General features: G+C 39.0%; 1 protein-coding gene across 2 annotated transcripts in view; it reads right to left on the bottom strand.

Moving 5' to 3' along the window:
* Window positions 1-1,135: 1,135 nt before the first annotated feature.
* Window positions 1,136-19,704, bottom strand: part of MAN1A2 (mannosidase alpha class 1A member 2) — a 130,877-nt gene continuing 112,308 nt past the window's right edge. For both annotated transcript variants that reach the window (XM_068181878.1, XM_068181879.1), the window contains exons 10-13: window positions 18,482-18,701; window positions 11,273-11,445; window positions 4,010-4,125; window positions 1,136-1,516 (exon numbers count right to left, since the gene is read on the bottom strand). In XM_068181878.1, coding sequence (XP_068037979.1) covers window positions 1,384-1,516; window positions 4,010-4,125; window positions 11,273-11,445; window positions 18,482-18,701 — 642 coding nt within the window. In that variant the 3' untranslated portion in view covers window positions 1,136-1,383. The remainder of the gene's footprint in view (window positions 1,517-4,009; window positions 4,126-11,272; window positions 11,446-18,481; window positions 18,702-19,704) is intronic.

Here is a 19,704-nt window from a genome sequence, read left to right as displayed (position 1 = left end):
AAGGGAATAAAAAGAATAATTTGAGCTGTAAGGGTTCTGAACAGTAAAGAGAGATCGAGAAAGACAAAACTGAAAAGATAAAAAATCTGGAAATATGAAAATTTTTTTTAGCAAATATATGAAGACTGAAAAAGACTCAATTTAAGTGATACTATCCAGCCTAGCCATGAAGTATTTGAAAATACCCCATGCATTTAGCAGCATCATAAATTAATGAAAGAAGACTCTTCAGTTTCTTTTTCGAGTCACATATAAGAGATGTTAGGCTGCTTCCAAAGATCATGTTGGATTTGTACTGGAGCACCCAGAAGAAAAGCAAGTTTTGTAAAGTAAATCAAAGGCAATTTTAGGGTTCTGTCAGACACACATATACCTGCAGAGAAGGTTCTGTGAATAGAATCAAAAGAATGAAATGTAACAGATTGTGTACATAAATACAGAGCAGTAAATTCTCACTGCTTAGCTCAAGGGGAGCTTCTTTTAGTTCCACATACTGTATCCTCCTATATAAATCATGAAACAGTTATGCTCATGCTGTCATCTCTGTTTATTTAGCTAAAAGAACCAGGACTAAGAAGAGATTGTTTTTTTTTTCATGTGACATAATTTGTGAGGAAGGGAAACTTAGGGCTCCTTCCTACTCCTGTGATATGCTCCAGACTCTGACTGAGCTTGCCAAATGAATGAAGCCCACTCTGCTGACAGTGAACTACAAACCAAATGCTTACTAATTGTTTTTTCTTTTTGGATATAAGCATTATTTTGACAGGGAAAATGAGGAGGAAATACTTTTTCTACTTTAGAGTTTAGGTCTAACAGATTAGAGGCTCTGAGAATGGCTGCCAGTCTGGACAGATGCTCCTTAGAAAATTCAGACAGGTACAGAAAGAAATTCAAATCCTGATGCTGCTGGTGCAGTGGTGTTGCTTTGTTCATGCCATCATTAAAAAAAAAAAAAAAAAAAAGGAAAAAAAGAAAAGAAAAGAAAACCGAGGCATTTGGAACCCACCCAATCTGAAGAGGTGACTGTGTGTTGTTCCTTGCAACAGCAAGCAGTAAGTTCCTTTCCCTGGCTGGGAAAGCCTCTTCTTTCTTGTGCTGCTGCATTAATATTATCTGTAGATTCCATGTGTCGCCAGGGTTCAAAGCGCGTGAAGTCTCCGTCCTGCAAAAATCACACTCACGTGTTTTGGTCATGTATAAAACAGAACTTTTAACTTATTTATATGTTGAAGAGCTTCGTTTCCCATGCCAATACTTGCTTGACTCGGGGGTCTAGGTTTACCAAGTGTCTGTCTGTCTCCCCTCCTGCTAAGTCTCAAGTGGTCCATGTAAACAAAACAGAGCTGTAAACAGTCTCTCTTCCTCTTCATAGAACTGCTTTTATCGATATGCAGGATTTCCTGACAGTGTGGTGTTGGCTAAATGTAAAACAGGCAGAGGATGAGCTTCTGTGTTAAAAACCCAGTTGTCTAATGGTAGAAGATCATCATTGGAGAAAAGCAGATACAAATACCTGGATACCAAGACAGAGATGAAAAACATGGGTATTAAAACAGAGCACAGGCAGGCAGGGGCAACAGACCATCTTCAGGCCTCACAGTTCAGCAGCTACAGCTATAAACAAATTACTTGCTTTCAATCTTTATCAATCTTTTTACCGCACACACAACTTTCCCTATTATGATGATCTGAAGAAGTAATTTTTATTCTGATCAAGTCCTTCAATGAAAAGTTGTTTTAAACACAGCATTTTAATCTTCCCAAGAAACTTTTGTTTTTCAAGTCTCCCTTCAAAGACCTGCAGTGTAAAACAAACATCAAGACACCAACCACAAGTATTTGGGGGACAGAAGAGCAGAGAAGAAATTGTCAAAAAGCTTTTCTTAATGGAGTAAAACCACTTGGAAATGACTAATGCTCTTTAATCCAAACCAAAAATTTCATGGCAGCACAAGACAAGCTACTAAACCACGGCAGTATCTGATTTGTCATCAATGTTCTGGAAGCTGGTTCAGCTTCTGGTGAGAGGAAATGGGACAATAGATTGTGCAGAGGGTTTTCACAGATGTTGTACATTATAATAAAATGCAGAGGACATGAAGCATGCAACAAAATAAGGATTACTGGGCACATGCAGAAAACAAGTATTTGTTGTTCCTTTTGTCTTAATGCACACTGTTGAATGTGGCTGTGCTATAACTCTGTTATAGCAGGACATACTGGTAGTAGGGATCTGTCAAAGTTTCCTAACACAACAGCTAAAACTCAAACGACATTTCCCTGGTTACAGAAAACCTGGCTGTGTGAGTGCAAGCACAACAGCGTAGGTGTACAGGATCTCTCACCTCCCGCTTGCTTTCCTGCCATCCAGAAAAAGACAGCTCTTGCTGCACTTGACAAGGAAAGGGTGTCATTCCCATTAGTGGACTCTGCCACATCCAGAATGCGCACACTTGTTCTGCTGTTCCTTCGCTCTCTCTCCATCAGACACTGGGAGTGTCTGCTGCTTTCAGCCCTGTGTCACTGCCTGATCAATTCTTCTGCTGCCTTTATTTGCCAGCTCTACCCACAATCCAGTCAGTGGAGCCCTACTTTTTCTTTCCTTCCTCATCTATTTGCTGTTTACAGATAAAAATTTCTTGCAGAGATGATTCAGTTTTGTCACACATATCTTGTCTCCTTCTTCACACCCTTCATTAGTCTTTAAAGCATCAGGTCTTTCCTTTCCTCAACACTTCTGCCTCAATCTCTCCTGCTGTAGCTCTCCAAGCTCTTTTTCACCACAGCAGCAATATTTCATTTTACTCAAACTCACATTCCTCATTTGATTCACACTTTTCCTTTGAATAACTTAAGCAGCCTATTTCTCCATCTTGATCCTTCCCACTCAACAGGTGGGAAGCAGTACCTTCATTCCAGGTACTGCTCAAAACTCTCATATTTGCTGTGTATCTCTGATGAATTGAAGTATCCAAGCAGCAATAAAGCATATTTGGGACAGTTACCAAATTTGAATTTGAGAAGAATGAATATGCAGAAGTAATCATCAATAGCAGAAAAAAACTACAGCAGGTATTACTTAAGACATATTTTATGCCCCTCTTCTGAGGAACATCTTCGTTTTCCTCATGACATCACACCAAACCCTTCTATCTTTATTTTCATTTGGGCTATCTCATTGTTAAAACGGTTTCTGGTTTGGGTAATGCCAATTGCATCAATGTCAAAAAGATCTAATATCCAGCTCCTCAATAAACCTTCATTTTGTTCCACGAGCAGGAAATGCTCCAAACCAAAAGTCAGTAAAAATTGCTGAGTTCTTTCCTAGAACTGCCAGCATCTGCAATTCTTGCACTATAGTATATCCAGTTACTCAGTGATGCATCAGTGAATTTTCAGATCTCCTTGTGATTATTTAAGATGCAGACAGGATTCTGGTGATACATCAAAAGTCAGCCTTGCCACCACAGAAATGCCTTAGGAGCAGATTTCATTCTCTTATTTGGCTCTTATAGGCAGATCAATCATACACCATCAGCTCTTGCAGAAGTACTGTTTCTCTGACCTGACCCATTTGAAACTGCTGTCTCTCTCTTTGGGACCACTGCTTTTAGTCTCCAGAAAATGAACTTGAGGGAGTAAGTGAAATAAAATTAAAGAAGACAACAGAGGAGGTAGCAGTGTCTGACTTTCTTTTTATAATGGTAACATGAGGCAACAAAGTATTGTGATTACCTAGAGGAATTTGGTAAGGAGCCAGCAGAAGGATAGAATAGCTACACTATCCCCTTAGACATGATGAACTTGGAGCCCCTTTTTCCAGTGAAACACGCCTGTGATGCCTGAATTAGACACAAAACCTGCCATTTTCAGGACCTGCTTTCTATTCCATTTGGTGCTCCTAATACTCAAAATCAGTCTTTGCCTCATTTAGCTACCTGTGGAGCATCTTCTAGAATTTCGATGTGAGTTTTTACAGAAAGATACAGGAGTGAAAAGGACTTACTTCAACGTTTCAGCAAGGAAAAAGCTCTGCTGTACATCATCATATGTGGGAGATGAGGAATACACATCCTTGACACCAGAAAAGCCACCACTAACTCGGCAATACTTGTCTATTGCCTGCAAAAAGAATGGAAAAGCCAGAGAATTTAACTGTAGAACAAAATTTGGAATTTTTTAAATATCAAGCTTGATCAACACAGGTGGTTCTTTTTGTGCTGCATTTTTCTGCAGTGACTCTCTTTGTTGAAGGATGCTATGGACATTAACAGTTTATGCTGAAAAAAAAAGAAAAGGAGACTGGACACATACAGAAATCACATCCTTCCAGGGTTATTAATGACACCACATTTGGCAAATTCCTACATGCTAAGAAAGTATTCTGGGGAAGAACACTTTCTTTCTTGGGTATTTACTGTTGGCTGATATTGATGACATAACAAGAACTCCACAGACTTTTTCTCTGAGCTCATGCAGTTCCTCATCGGCGACACTGGGTAGAACATCAGTCAAATCGATGGAGTAAGTGCTGTGATGTGCACAGGAAGGTAACAAACATCCCTGGATTTTGGAGCTGGAAGAGTCTGAAGAGTTATACGAATTCTTTGATTGGTAGCTAGTCATGGAGACTTACTGAAAGTAGAAATAAAATACTGTACTTATCTTTATGGACTGTTGATTCCATCCTGTAAACTCTGCTAGCTGCTGCTTTCTCCCCTCATCTCCTTCTCCTACCTATGCTATTCTCAGTTTCCTGTTTATACAGCTGAAACTCAAGTCAGCTTGCGTGCTGGACTGCAGCAGAGCTCTTTACCTTTAAAGCATGGAGTTTAAATCCATGCACAATCCATGAAGGAAGGGGCCAATGGATTCTCCCCCCCCCAGCTCCGATACAGTACTGTGAAAAGCACAATGGAAGAGGAGGCGATTGGAAAGAAAGTGTTAGTAGCTTAGAGCACCTCTCGCCTACACTTTCATTATTCCACTCGCATGCACGACCTTACAGCACACAAGGATATCAGCCATTAAAACTCTGGCTCTGAAGAAACAACTCTGAAATGATTCACAGGTTATTTGTGCTTCCCTGCTGCTTTGACTGTGCTTCCTCAGCAGATACCAACTCTTTTAATAGATTCATGCAGGGACAGAAAAGAAGCAGGGATGAAGGAAAATGTTTGTCTCAGGATGTCTGTCATTACCAACGACTGAACACAGCCACCTGTAGCTCTGTAATCTATGATTCAGCCCAATAGCCTTGTGTGAAGCTCCTCTCCACGTGGTGCTTTAGGCCCACATTTCTGTTAATTCTGACTTTTGCTAGTTATACTCAGCAGAAGCTGAGGGGAGTCAAGGCAGGGGAGCAAATATGTTTTGAATGATGCCCTTTTTATGCAGAGAAAACAGATTCAGTCAAAACTAACTATTCAAGGACCTCAGTATCACCTTTGCATACTAGAAATACTGGGCGATAAGGAGGAATTTTCCACTGGACAAAAGGACAAAGAATGTCAGCAGATGCTGTTATTGAAATCAGGAGGAAAAGCGAAAAGTTGAGCAGGATACCCAGGACAGTAAGTCACAGCACAGCAGGTACTACAGCTGACATCCTCCTAGAATACACTCTTACCCTGTGGAAATCTGAGACTGTTCATGGACCAAAGAATAATCCAGACTGTACAAAGTTCTTCCAAATTTCCGAAAAGGAAGGATTTTAGAAAAGCAAGTGAAGAGACTGGCAAAAGTATGTTATTGGAATGGCTGTGGCTCTAGAGTCTGAATTTACGCCAAGAAAGGTACAGTCTTTCTTGGCAAAATCTAATGCTTGCTGTAATTCCTTATCTTAAGCACCGCCTTCTCCAAGTTTAGATGGAAACACTCCATTTTTTGTTGGGACTTCAGTCTAAAAGGAGACAGTGTCTGGGTGAATTATTTTCAGATTTAGTTACTGGTGCAGGCCAGAGCTACACTGAGACTACTCACATGATGAGATCAGGGTTGACCAGATTTTCTCTGCAGTGAAGAGAAAGGTGTATGTGACACATCTAACCCAACAGCACCAAATGCATGACAATCTCTTTGTCTGCATGCTCTTGCACAACAGAAGCGATGCTAGCTACCACATGGCAGCCAAACAACACCAACAACACAAACAACCCCAACATCACTCTCTCCACACAAAACCAAACCACACCAATCAACCAAACCAACAAAAAGGAAAGAAAAAATTAATTGCTTTGTTTCTGAAGAAATAATTAATATGCTGTTTACAGAACCATTTGCATATTCCTCCCCAGAACTCCTACAGTCACCAGGCAGGTGTTATATGAATAAACAAGAGCCAAAGCACTTTTGCTTTATAGGCAGAAAATGAAGCGCCTGCTCTTGGCACTATCCCTTTTTATACTAATGCAGAACATGACCTTGTGTCTGCTCTGAAGCATGGCAAGATGGAGGAGGAAGCCCCAGTGTTTACAACTCCTGCCAGAATTTCCAGCATACAGGCTGATCAGGACAGAGTTTCTCTGGTCAACCAGTCAGCAACCCTGATGCTGTGTGCCACAGCCTGTACAGGAGAAACCTGCTAGTGACTGTGGCAAAATGAAAACAAGGAATACATGGTACCACTGTTAGGACACCATCTCCTTCCTTCAGAAGAATTAAATCCTCAAGCCAGTGTAAGAGACAAAACTTATTTTGGAAATTGTAGCTAATGGACAGCACTGAGATCCTGCTCTGTGCTGTAGAGGTCTCATATTTAGGTAACTAAGTGCAACACTGGTGAAGCCAGCAAGCCTACAAACCTAGAGAAAGAAAATGTATGCTCTATATCCACTTTTTCTTTTTCTTACGGTTAGCAAGTAACCTCATATCTTCAGAAATTTCTCCTTGGGAAGAAAAATGCTGTTCAGAATAGGCAAAGATTTACCCTAGCTGATCAGAGTTCTACATAATACATGTAGTAATGAACTGTACAGGAAAAAAAGCTCTGAAAGATTGCTTTACAGCTATTAATCCAAATAGAAAATTTTAAAATATGAACAAATAATTTGTCCTTGATTCTGAGTCGTACAGAACTTTGGGACACTGGCTGAAAAGCTTGGTGCCACAGACAAGCTGCTTAAATGCCACTTGAAACTCTCAGTATTCTGTCTTCACACAGACCACAGAGCACTTGGTACAGGGCATCTGATTTGCCACCCAGATACACTTTCACTCCAGAGCTGAAGACCAGTCTCCCTGATAAAACAATGTTTAATTTATTGCACCACAGAATACAGGGAAGCTCCAAGATGACTGGAAGGGTATTAAGGTAATATTGCTACCATTATAAGGCCTTGGCAGACTGAATAATTTTAGGATGGCATACCTGATATTAGTTCCAGTCAATTACAGACACGCCTGGATATATATATATATATATATATATATATGCATGTATGTATATAATGTATATATATATATAACAATTAGAGGGTAACTGACACCAATCAGCATGGTTTTATAGAAAACTATCTTGGTCACAAGCTTGATTTCATTCTTTGAGAGCTACAAATCTGACAAATAAAGGTAACTGTAGAGCTGTAATAAACTTAAAAGCTTCTAAGGCAATTGACATGGTATTTAAGATGTTATGGGAAGACAAAGCAGCACTATACCATATCAATATAACTCAATTTAAAATTGACTGACAGCGCTCTAAGAAAGAACTGACAATGCAAAATCATCACAAAACAGAGCTGCTTCTCACAGAGATCCACAAGGAGCAGTCTGAAGTTTTATCAATCACTACAACACTGCTGTTGGCTAAAATGACATACGTAAGTAACAGCAGACAGTGTAATCTGCTGGTAACTGGGTGCCAAACAAAATGAGTTTCATAAAAGCAGGCACATAATCCTAAATCTAGTCATCAAGACTGTGCAACTGCAGACCCAGGCTAGCCTGGAAGGTAGAGACAACCTTTGGAATGCAGAGACACTTCAAAGCCTTCCATGGCCATTTAAGACAGTTCAGTCTGAGTTCCTGCTAGGACATTGCATATTATGATCTATGAAAATTCTTTGGAAAGAAAACATGGGGGAAAGGATATTTTTAAATGGCATAGGAAGTCATAGGAAAAGCCAGTGACTGAGAGCTGAAACTAGGCAAATTCAAATGGGAAATAAAATATGGAAGGGGTTTTAACAGCAAAAATAAATAAATAATGGAACAAACTACCAGAAGTAGTGGTTTTTCTACTTTCCTTTATTGAAATACAGAATAGAACAGGAGAATATTCAACAGTATACTCCTGCCAAATACATGTGTCTCGACTCAAAAGTGACACAAAGTGAAATTTCAGGGCCTGTAACATACAGGGAGGTCAACATGAAGCTAAGTTCTTTGGAAATAAAATTTGATGTGCTTCTAGATTGGACCCCAGCTCCCTCAGTTTCTCTGAGGGTGTTTTTTGTGGCATATGTGACTTTTCTTGACTGTGCCAACAACATGCCCATAAAAACTGTGCCAGTTTCTTCACCAGCTGTCATACTCACAGCTTCTAACCCACGAAACTGTGAAACCATATTTCTTTTACCTCCAACTTATGTCTGGCTCTTTTCTGTCTACTCTTCTTCTCTAAGTAGAATCACAGAATGGCTTGGGTTGGAAAGGACCTCAAAGATCATCTAGTTCCAACCTCACTGCCATGGGTAGGGATGCCACTCACTAGAACAGGATGCTCAGGGCTCCATCTAACCTGACCTTGAACACTTACATCCACAGCTTCTCTGGGCAATCTGTTCCAGTGCCTCCTCACGCTTTCAGCAAAGAAATTCTTTCTAACATCTAATATAAATCTGACCTCTTTCAGTTTAGGTACTAGAAAGCCCCCTTTAGGTACTAGAAGGCTGCAATGAGGTCTCCCTGGAGCCTTCCCTTCCCCAGGCTGAACAACCCCAGCTCTCTCAGCCTGTCTTTGTAGGAGAGGTGCTCCCAGCCTTGGATCATATTTGTGTCCCTTCCTGGAACCTGCTCTAACAGGTCTATGTCTTTCTTGTGCTGAGGACCCCAGATCTGGGTGCAGCTGAGGGCTCTCATGACAGCAGAGAGCTATAGGTCTTTCCACTCTGTCTATCAGTCCTCAATTTGCCTGAAGTTAGCCCAAGCTTCAGGTCTTGGCTATTAATTTTCACTGTTAGTAGTAGAAGCTCTGATGAACTCACTGCCTCTGTGGTGCAGTCCTACTTAGTGAGATACACAAGCCCACAACTCTTAATTGAACCCTTCATTCACACAGCTCAGATTAGTAATTGGCTTTACATACCTATTGTGAAGTGGCAGCTCTTACTGGTTTCAAATAATTAGTCTGAAAAGGATTTTAGTAATTTTCTGCATTTACCCTGAATATCCTGCATGCATATTTCTGTAATACTTCAGCCAGCCCCCCAGCACACCATCATCCAATTTGACTGGCCCAATACAATTGAGATGAATGCTGTCTCTAGTGTTAAGTACCATATTAGGGGGAATTAGCCTTTTTTTCATGAGGAAAGAGATAGAGACCCTGTCACAGGGATTTATGATCACTGAGGGAATGTAAGATTGAACTTCCTGTTTTTTTCCCCCCGAGACACTGGATTTGGAGAGATGCAACAAAACAGACCTTGAACAAAGCATAGGATTTGCACTAAAGTGCATAAGTTTTGTCAAAAAATATAGATAATAAATCCAAGTATGCTTCAGAGGTTGGAAGGCAAAAGGAAGACAAATTCAGACAGTGCTGTACAACAGCAGTAAGCCAACTGCTCTGCATGTCACACCAGATCCTTCTCTATTTATAAATGATGGAATAAACACAGCCAGAGCTGTGTGTGATAGGGAAGAAGAAAAAGTAGCGAGCAGGTGTGAAGAATAAACACAAGAACTTATTATCAATATGCAATGAACGGGATATCCTGGGGAACAAAAAGCTTCAAGCTTCTGTGTCAGTATGATGGTGGGGTAAGAAAATTCCTAATTGTGGGAAGGAGGGGTTTGCAAAACTATTTATGAAGAAGTCAAAAATATTTTATGGCTACGTTTGATAAAGATATCTTCTATCAAGTTTAAAACAAGCAGAAGAAGGCAGTCTGTAGGGACAGAGGCAATTAAGCACAGGGGCTGCTTGATTTACAACTTCAATGGAGGTTGACAGGATAAAATAAAATCCTACCCTGCACACAGAGAAAATTGGAGGCAGAGGAGGAGGAAGGGAGGGAACCAAGATAATGAAAGCAAATGGAGAAAACTGAGCAAAATACAATTAAAACACATGCTTTGCAGAGTGCTTAAGAGACCGATCCTGGCCTGAAAATCTTTACACTTGTACATTTTTTAACCTATTGCAAAGGACCCCACCTCAGCTTGGATCATCTAGCCATAACTTCTGAAAGGAGCTTGTTAGATGAGCAAGAATTTGTAGTATCTACACAGGCAAGGAGTAGGTTATTAACTTTGTCATGTTAGAAATATGCATAGTTTAGGCAGCAGGGATAATGAGACTCAATATTTGATGTTTTGGAGACAGCAGCAATGCATTCTGGAATACAAATGCTACAAATGTGGAACCTGCCTCCAGAATAACGTAATTCTTTTTGGAATAAAACAGACTAAAAGGCAAAACCACACTAAGACACAACTGTAAAATACTTGGCCTCTTCTAGGTGTTACAGCTGTGCTGAGGGATGGATAGTAATGAGCTTGGCTAAATATTCTGAATACAGGCATCTCTTCCCACCTTTTCTTGATCTCTTGCTTCTGGAGCAAAACTGGGTTTCAGCCACAGAATAAACTTACCCAGTCTCCTGGTTTGTCTCTTCCTTTGCTTTTCCCTCATGTCCTCTGGATGTAGTCAAAATATTTCATTACTGTCTTGTTATCTTTAATTTTATTCTCATCTCTGAAACTGGCTTTGAGCTGTTTCCAAAGCCTGCTGGAGCAATAGCAGGGAAGCAGAAAAACTCTCCGGGGCTGCGCACTACTGGCTACAGTAGCAGTCATGACTAGGGGGTTCTATTTCCACACCTAAACTCATGGGCTGTGTAATGCTGAATGCACCTCCCACCTGAGCATCTGACTCAGCAGATGCAAAATAGCAATAACTCTGTGCACCCTCATATGTACCCTGGTTTACAGGAAACTGTGAAACTCAATTGCCACTCCAAGTGTTTCATTACCATGAGACTGAAGTGGTTTCAAAAAGGAAATGGACAAAGTTCAATTACTGACAGACAATTAATACAGTTACCTGTGCTGCCTCCCAGCCCCACTGCCTGTACTTGGGATCGTGGGTGAATCTCCACATATACCAGTAGGTCTCAATCACCTCTGGCCTTAGGATGTAATACTTCTCATTCTGCCGTACTGCCACCGCCTCCACGCCACCATCAAATTTGAATGCTTCTGGGCCCAGCTTTAGTGCTGCAGAGGAAACAAACAACCAGAAAAAAAAAGTAAAATAAGAAAAAATTTGTTCCATACCAATCTTTGCAGAAAGGATGTGCAGGAGACTGCTATATCCCAAGCTTGTGAAAAAAACCCAAAACCTTTAAGCACTCTCAGAAATATTTCCTACTGTTGAGGCCTATAATTTTTCTTATGAATAATTTATCTAATTCCTTTGAGAAAACGACCTATTTTGACCGGACTACAGTAATCCTCTTGAAAACTAATGGAACAGTAAGAATATAAACACACTAACACATTCAATTATAGGATAAAATTGAAGTGACCGACATCAGTTCTTTACAAGAAAAAGAAAAAAAAGGGTCAACAGAGGTTTCCATGTCCTTTGATCCCACCTAGAACAGTAGGAAAAGATCTTGGAACTAAACAAAGTAGTATCATACCAAATAACCTGTATCTTTAACCAAGCTGTTGGTTTAAGGATGTGCTGTCAGGCCACTGTAACTGATGTGCTGTGATCTTCAAGTAAAGGGTTTACAACTGGGCATTGAAGTATTAAATACACTTGAAAATAAATCTCTAACTAAAAGATTCACTGTTTAAGCCCTTAAAGGAACCTGTAAAGGCCCTGAGCCAGAACTTGGAAGATACTCATATAAAAACAACACACCTGTAGAAAAACTGTCTATAATATGAAGTTACACATATTTTGTATTAGACAGCTGCACACTGGTCCTCAAATTTAACATTAATAATGTACTCTTATTACTGCACCTCACCATTTGTTTTGGCAGAGAATTTTTAAGGCTCTGAACTCTGAAGTTGCACTTGAGCTTTAAAAATTATCAAAGCAATTAATCATATAATTCCTATAGGCTAGAGGTTCAAATTAACCAAGGTTTCATGGGTCTGAAAGGGGAACCTTAGAATGCTATAATAAAAAATATGAGCAACTCTCAGTGCACGCCCCAGCAGAAAATCTCCAGAAGAAGTTCCTTCATCTTTTTGTTTCAAGAGACTATGGCTCTGGATGCCAAAAGAAAAAGCATCACTCTGCTTCAGCCACATGAATGGTAAGGGAAACTCCATCAAGAAATATTTATTGCACTTCTTTCAAAATGGGCCACTTTATCAGTTTCACTTTAAAAATTAAATAAATCTCACTATAAAATGGAGAAGATCAGAAACAGATTTCTACCTGTCCAAAATTCTGAATATAGGAATGCTTATACTGGACCAGATGGAATTCTGTCTGCTCCAGTATCACATCTTCAACAATAGCCAAAATCAGACATTGATGGGGAAGTGGAAGCACCCGCCAAGTATATGAGATACCTTTTTCCATCTTTTCTACCAGCCTCTACTGTTTTTGAGCTCAAGACTTCTCCCAAACTAGACATACTTTTATAGGTGGTCAGTAATTCTTAATAGATTTACTTCCCAAGTACTTATCTGGTGCTTCCTTAAATCTGTGTAAGCCTTGAGCATCTAAAACAACCTCTGCTAAGGAGTTCCACATCTCTAATACCTGCTTGATGCAGAACCACTTTCCAATCCCTATGTGATTTTGCAAATCTGCTTATTCCTACCTAGAAGGTCCCTTTCCCACCCTGATTAATGCTATCCAATTCATTTGTGCCTTGAATGGAAACTGTTCCATGCCTCTAGTTAATCTTCTTGCCCTTCTCTGCAATTCTTCCAATTCTACTATATCCTTTGTAAAATGAGAGAGGACCAGCAAATACAGCAAAAAAAAAAAAAAAAAAAAAAAGTGCAGGTGAGATTAATACAGTGACATAATGACATTTTCTATTTTTCTCTTTCTCATTTTGTTTTTCCTGAGTGTTACTGAGTTGACATTTTCATAATCTCAAAAGCAATTTCCTGAATTGCAATGGTCAGTTAGCACTCATCATTTAATATGTGAGGTTAGAAATAATTTTTTCATAGGTGCCTCACTTTACAATTAACTACACTGGATTTAATTTAGCAATTTATTATGCATTTAGTCAACCTCATAAGGTCCTTGTGTAGTATTTTTTTTGCTATTATCAGCACACTTAGCTTACTGTTCCTGCCCTTTTCTGATAATTTATATATGTGTATGCTTTATTTATATATAATACATACTAAAATATGAAATGTAAATATACTATACACTTATAATGTATATAAATACAGTATATATTTTACACACCTATACACATATATACACATACACACACACACACACACATATATATATATATATATATATATATTTATATATATATATATATATAATATATATCAGAGTACTGCTGGCTAACCAGCATTTACCCATTGCAAGAGTGGACTATTTACCTCTATCCTATTTTCTATATTATGCCCATTTTCTTCCTCCGTGCAGATACCTGCTGCTTAGATTGTAACTGTTTAACTGTTTAATGTCCATAATGGGCCTTAGTAAAAGACTTGTTAAAAAGCCTTTTGAAAATCTGGGAAACATGAGAGCTGTGTTAGCCTTATCCACCAAAGAAGCTGGATTTCAGGCAGTTCTGGTGATCCACTACCTAGAGAAAGTGTGATGTCCTCTCTTGCTTTGTAGCCTGCTCATTTATTAAATCTTTAATTATTTACTCACACCTACTCCTAATGCTGTTGGGCTCTACAAGAAATTAAACTACCCAAGGATGGGTGACCTCTGCATATTGTGATGATTTCACTGAATTCTTATCTGAAACCAAGGATGTAAAATTGATAGCTGACTAAAGAAAAGAAGCTATTATGGGCACAGTACCTTTCAGGGGCCATTCTTCTGAGCCAAGAACCATCTAAGGCCATTTTACAATGCTATAGTGGTCACAGAATAATCCAAATATTTTCATACTAATAACGCTGGTAGACTATAGTCTAGGCAGGGAGAGTAGATGATAAACAATTTCATACCAGTGCAAAATTGCAAAGCTGAACAAGCATCATTTTAAAGGATTTTAGCAGACATAAAGTTAACTTCAATGAGAGCTGTATTTAGGACTGCAAAAAAAGGGCAAATCTTTATACTTTTAGATAAATATATTTCTAATTTCATAAGTATTTTTGAAAATATTGTTGTCGGTTTTGTATGTTTCTTTAAGACTACAATCACTCTAGCAATAAATTTCCTGAAAGTAAGAAAGGATTCATAATGATAATACTACTTGCTAGGCTCTAATTCATACAGAACTGGAGGAAGAGAACATCCAAGACACTTCTGTTTGAGACTCTGAACTATTCCATCAACACACATTGCTATTTCATACATCTCACAAAAACATGTTATTATTCTCATTTCCTCAGCCTTGCCTGTTTAGCTGCTTACTGAAAGTCTTGGGGCAGAGACAGCATCTACTCATACCTCTGCATATGTCTCAGCTGAAATCTTAGTCATCTGGCTTATTCTGCACTACAATTGTCACACATAAAAACCATCTTAAAGCTGTACCGCAATTCTGAGGACAACTCTTGTCAAGAAACTTTAAAGAAGTGCAAAAAATTTCATCCTAAAATAAGCTCTCTGTAGTCAGTCAATATTTTACACACTATCAGCTAATGGCTAGGAAAATTCTTATGCATAAGGGATGGCAGAGTGTACTAAAAATACTGTGTGCTATATATCAGCACACAACGCCATCTATACAGATAATTTTGCTTATTTATCTAACCTCTACAATACCTATCAAAATTGATTATTCAGACTGATTTGTTAGTGCTCTTTCTATTCTTTTGATTTCATTGGACTTCTTTTTTGTTGCCATGTAGAGATTTTGCATTGCCAATTATTTTATGCCTGTGCCACATTTCTCAGTGGTGCACATCAAGCATGAAAAACAAAGAACTAATCCCCAGAAACTGAAACACCTCAAGATGTGCAGTACTCACATAAGCTTAAACATCAAGAAACCTTGTGCCATGAGCACATGAAGCCGTATTTTTGTAGCCTTACCAGTGCCCACTGATAGCATTATGATTTCTTCTGCTGGTAAATGGGCACACAGATCAGCACATGCCTCCTATTTTTGGTTTTTTTTTTTCAATCTTCTCTCCAAACTGAGAGCACACAGGACTCCAGGAGAATCCTGAAATCCCATGTCACAGGATGGGAGATTTAGGATGGCTGCAGCATTAATCTGTTGATAGTTTATGGTACGAAAAATAGTAGAGTTGGTAGGAAGCAGAGGCGTGTGTAGACTACACATCATAAGACTATTCTGGTTACAGTTAAGTTTTCTCATTGACCATCAATAAGTCTTTTTAATTCCTCTGTGTTTCTAAGGGGTGCCACATGCATTCACAATTTCCTGAAGAGGGGAAGAGCCTTGGAGTGGGCTCTCATGCTGCCATGTCCAATAAATCCTGGAAACACAAATCCCTTGCTCAGAGGTAGACCAAAACCACGACTACACCCCCTGCCTTCACCTTCCAAAGATCACCAGCTTCCTCCAGCTGCTGAATTAGAAAGACAGCCTTTGAGGAGTGCTAATGACTGATCCTCAGCTCAAGCAGAATCTACAAGGATTTTCACAGAGCCATGGCAAGGGCCCAAGCTTCTCACAACATACCTAGTCACTTCTCCAGCCTCTTAGTCTGGAGTCTAAGACCTTCTCTCAGATATTCCTGAGGAACACTGATAGGTGACTCAGACTATCAGTGAGACTACATCCCTGCATAAACTTCTCATTTACATGGCAATGATGCCACTGGGACATAATCCCCAAGAAAATACATCAGGAATAGTCTCAAGGACTTTCCAGCTTCTCTGTACTACTACTGAAATAACCAGCTTTCTGAAATACCAGGTTGTTTTTTTTTAATGGGCTTTCAAACCTGCAATATGTGCAACAGGTTGATGATAGTTGTCAATATAATGCCCTCATTTTCCAGAAATGCTTTTATTCTGTGAAATTCTGTTTCAAATTTTGCTGAGACTTAAGCTCAGCTATGGAAATTTAGGTTGCTTCATAAAGTAGTATTTTCATACTGAAGTATTACAGCACCAGGTGCATACAGTAGTTTATTATGAGCAGCTGTAGGATGACACACGAAAGGGCAGCTCTGCTGGGTCATCTAAAGGAAGAGCTGCCTATCCCCTGCACACAGTCTCTGCGTCCTTCTCTCTCCTCTGGGGATGCCAAATGGGGCAAGTTCCCCCAAGTCCATAGGAGAAAGAAATCAGGCAATCTCCTTTGCCTGCTGAACCATAAACCTATTAGCTGAACCAGGATGCCTGTCTGCCCTCTTAAAATGCTTTTTCTGCCATCAGCCAGTTCTGCCATTAAAGTGTACAATTATGCTCAAATCCTGCTGTTAAAACATAACAAAGAAGTTGACATTTTGCATGTATAAGTTCTTAATTTCCTTTGAAAAATCAGACCAGAAAATTAAAACCAAAACATCCAAACACCAACAATCCACATTCCTGGGACTGCATGACTGAACAAAAGAAAACAAGGGCATTGCAAATTTATAGCTGTCTGTACAGCATTCAGTCTTTCTTGCTCATGTGTTCTTATACAGTCATTAAATATGTAATCAAAACTTTTATCTCCCCCATCTTTTGACTTATTTAGGGTACAGAATAAACATCTGAAGGAATAAAATTAGGTCTGCTCAAACAACTGTAAATTTAACACTGCTTATTTTTAAATGTCAAATTAAACATTTAAATGCTATTTTTCAGAATGCAACAATAGCTGCTATGTCCTCCCTATTTATCTCAATCACACTCATATTTTTTCTTTTCCTTTTTTTAAAACTGTTGCTACCCAAATAAAATTATCACTTGTGTGACTGAATTATTTAAAAAGACTGGCAACTATACAATGATACAATGTAATCCTGTGAATAAATACATGAATTCTCATCTTAAAACTGTTCAAGTTATAGTTACCATTATTTCTACTGGGAAGGTATTTCAGAAACTGACTTCTCTGATAGCTATGTAAAACCATTTCCAATCTCCAACCTACATTTATCCACAGCGAGCTTAAAATCTTGCTCTTGTTACAACTGTGTTCTTTTATATCTTAAAATAACTATTTCTCTTCAGTGTTTACCCCTTGAGATGGCAATAAATTTGTTCCTTTCTACGGTATTATTTGTCTAGCCTGAGCAGGCCAATCTCTCATATTTTCCCCACTGTAAGATAAAAGCTCTGTCACTCTATTCATTCTGTTGGTCCTTCTCTGCATTTGTTCTGCTTGAAATTCAGATTTATACAGAGTATTCAGGGTGACGAATTACACATGTCTTCCAAGGCAGTCTTAATATTATCTAATCTCTGCTGAAAATTCTTCATCTGATACAGACCAGGACATTTTTCAACTCCCACTTCAGACAAAGAGCTCCTGACTTTTTCTGGCAAACCTTTTATTTCTGATAGTCCAGTTCTCAAGATGTCTCTGATTACTATTCTGAGACTCTTCCATTTTAATTATGTTTTACAACTATATGGCTGCCCTAAGCATAATCAGTACACTTCAAGCATCAAGGTCACTATAAAATAATCCTGGTGCAAAAGACTGACCTTGAGAAACTTCCAGTCCAGCAATGAAGTCTGATGCTGCCTCCTCACTAGTCAGGCCTTTGGCCTTCTCACAGTCAGCACAGTACTGTTCATCCTCTCTTGTTTAATTGTACTTACTCAGAATGCACTATTACTAAAACCAGTAAAAAGTCTATTTACAAATTTTTTCCTCTACTTAACTGTAAGAACAGTATATATTAAAGTATAAACTTCCCTAAATATCTGAGGGGACAAGAGTTCACACAAATTTCTTCCTCACCATACCCATATAACCCATCTTAGCTGACTGATCCAAAACTGAGGACAAACATGCATGAAGGAACCATAAAGTCTGGGTTTATATTTACTCACCATGATGTAGAGCAGAAGTAAATAAACAGATGTTAAAAATTCATACTGGTATAAAACCAGTGCATGTTAGACAAGGTCCATAACAAACCCTAGCAATAATTACAACAGTTGCTGTATTTCAATTATTGAAATAATTAGAATAACAATAGGTCTTACTTGTCCTGTCATATGACTCATGACATGTATGTGCAATTTCAGCTCCGAGCTGCAAATAATGTCCAGCTTTATCATCTCTGGAACCATCTGCTCCAAGGGCAAACATTCCACCTGCAAAACAGGTCAAATGGCCCATCTTTCTTTCAAGATGCCCATTCTTCCACTCCCCAATGAAGGTCAGTCCTCCATTGGACTTTCTGATGAGATGTTTTTCTATGGCCTACAAAGAGATTAAGAGAACTTTCAAATGCTGTTTTACATGCAAGTTTTACTTATTAACATACCTTTATCGAGCAAAGTCTGGCTTTCAAAACAAAAATAAACTACAGGAACAGACAGCTATAAGAATATAATTTCAAAGCACAAAAAACACCTTAACTGCTAAAAACGCTAATGACATCTAACATAGGAAAATCACAACATAGACAACATTGTACTTTTACTTCAGGATTTAATACTTATTTTATGGCTCAAACAGTGTTTGTCTGTTAACTCTGGGAATTACCTATTTGTTGTTCTGTGCACTCTATGAGTACTCAGAAAACACATCCATGTTGGAAACTTTTGGTCAACAACATATGCAAACCTGTATCCTCAGTCAGTCTTTAATAGGAAGTGACAGGAATGCTCCAGCTACCTTCTAGCTTCTCCACAGCAGCTGTCTGAGTGCACATTCTCAAATGATGGGTGTTAGAGCAGTTGTTCACAAAGAACTTCATTATTTTATACATGAGGCAACTGCTGCTTTCTTTTTGCACATTTGTATCAATATATGTTGTTGCTTGTGACTTATAAATGGTATCTTTCTCTTAGAAGAACAGCTGATCTAACTTCCCAAAGTTTGCAAACTAGATGGAACAACATTAGCTTAACCCTCTTTTTGAGAGGATCACAATTCCCACCAACCCACTGCAGTATTTTCTATCTAGCATTAGACAGTGAGAAAGTAATGAAAGAGAAGTGCTGGTCTGCACTCCTGTTGGGAGTGAATTAGTGAATTCCTTCACTAATACCACTGACAGATCTGAGATTTGTGCTCATGGCAGGATGCAGAGAGAAGGCAGAAATAACTGACAGAGCAGAAACTAGTAAGTCTCTGACAACTGCCAGGGTGGTTGTCTAACCATCATGCAAACTGGCATTGATGACTGCCTTCTGCTGCTAAGGAGCCTGATGTGGTTAACTGTACAAGCCTCATTTGGTCTGAAAGTACTGCTACAAGA

Source organism: Anomalospiza imberbis, chromosome 2, assembly GCF_031753505.1.
Source record: "Anomalospiza imberbis isolate Cuckoo-Finch-1a 21T00152 chromosome 2, ASM3175350v1, whole genome shotgun sequence".
In the NCBI taxonomy this organism is placed as follows: domain Eukaryota; kingdom Metazoa; phylum Chordata; class Aves; order Passeriformes; family Viduidae; genus Anomalospiza; species Anomalospiza imberbis.
This window is presented reverse-complemented; position numbering and strand designations above follow the sequence as displayed.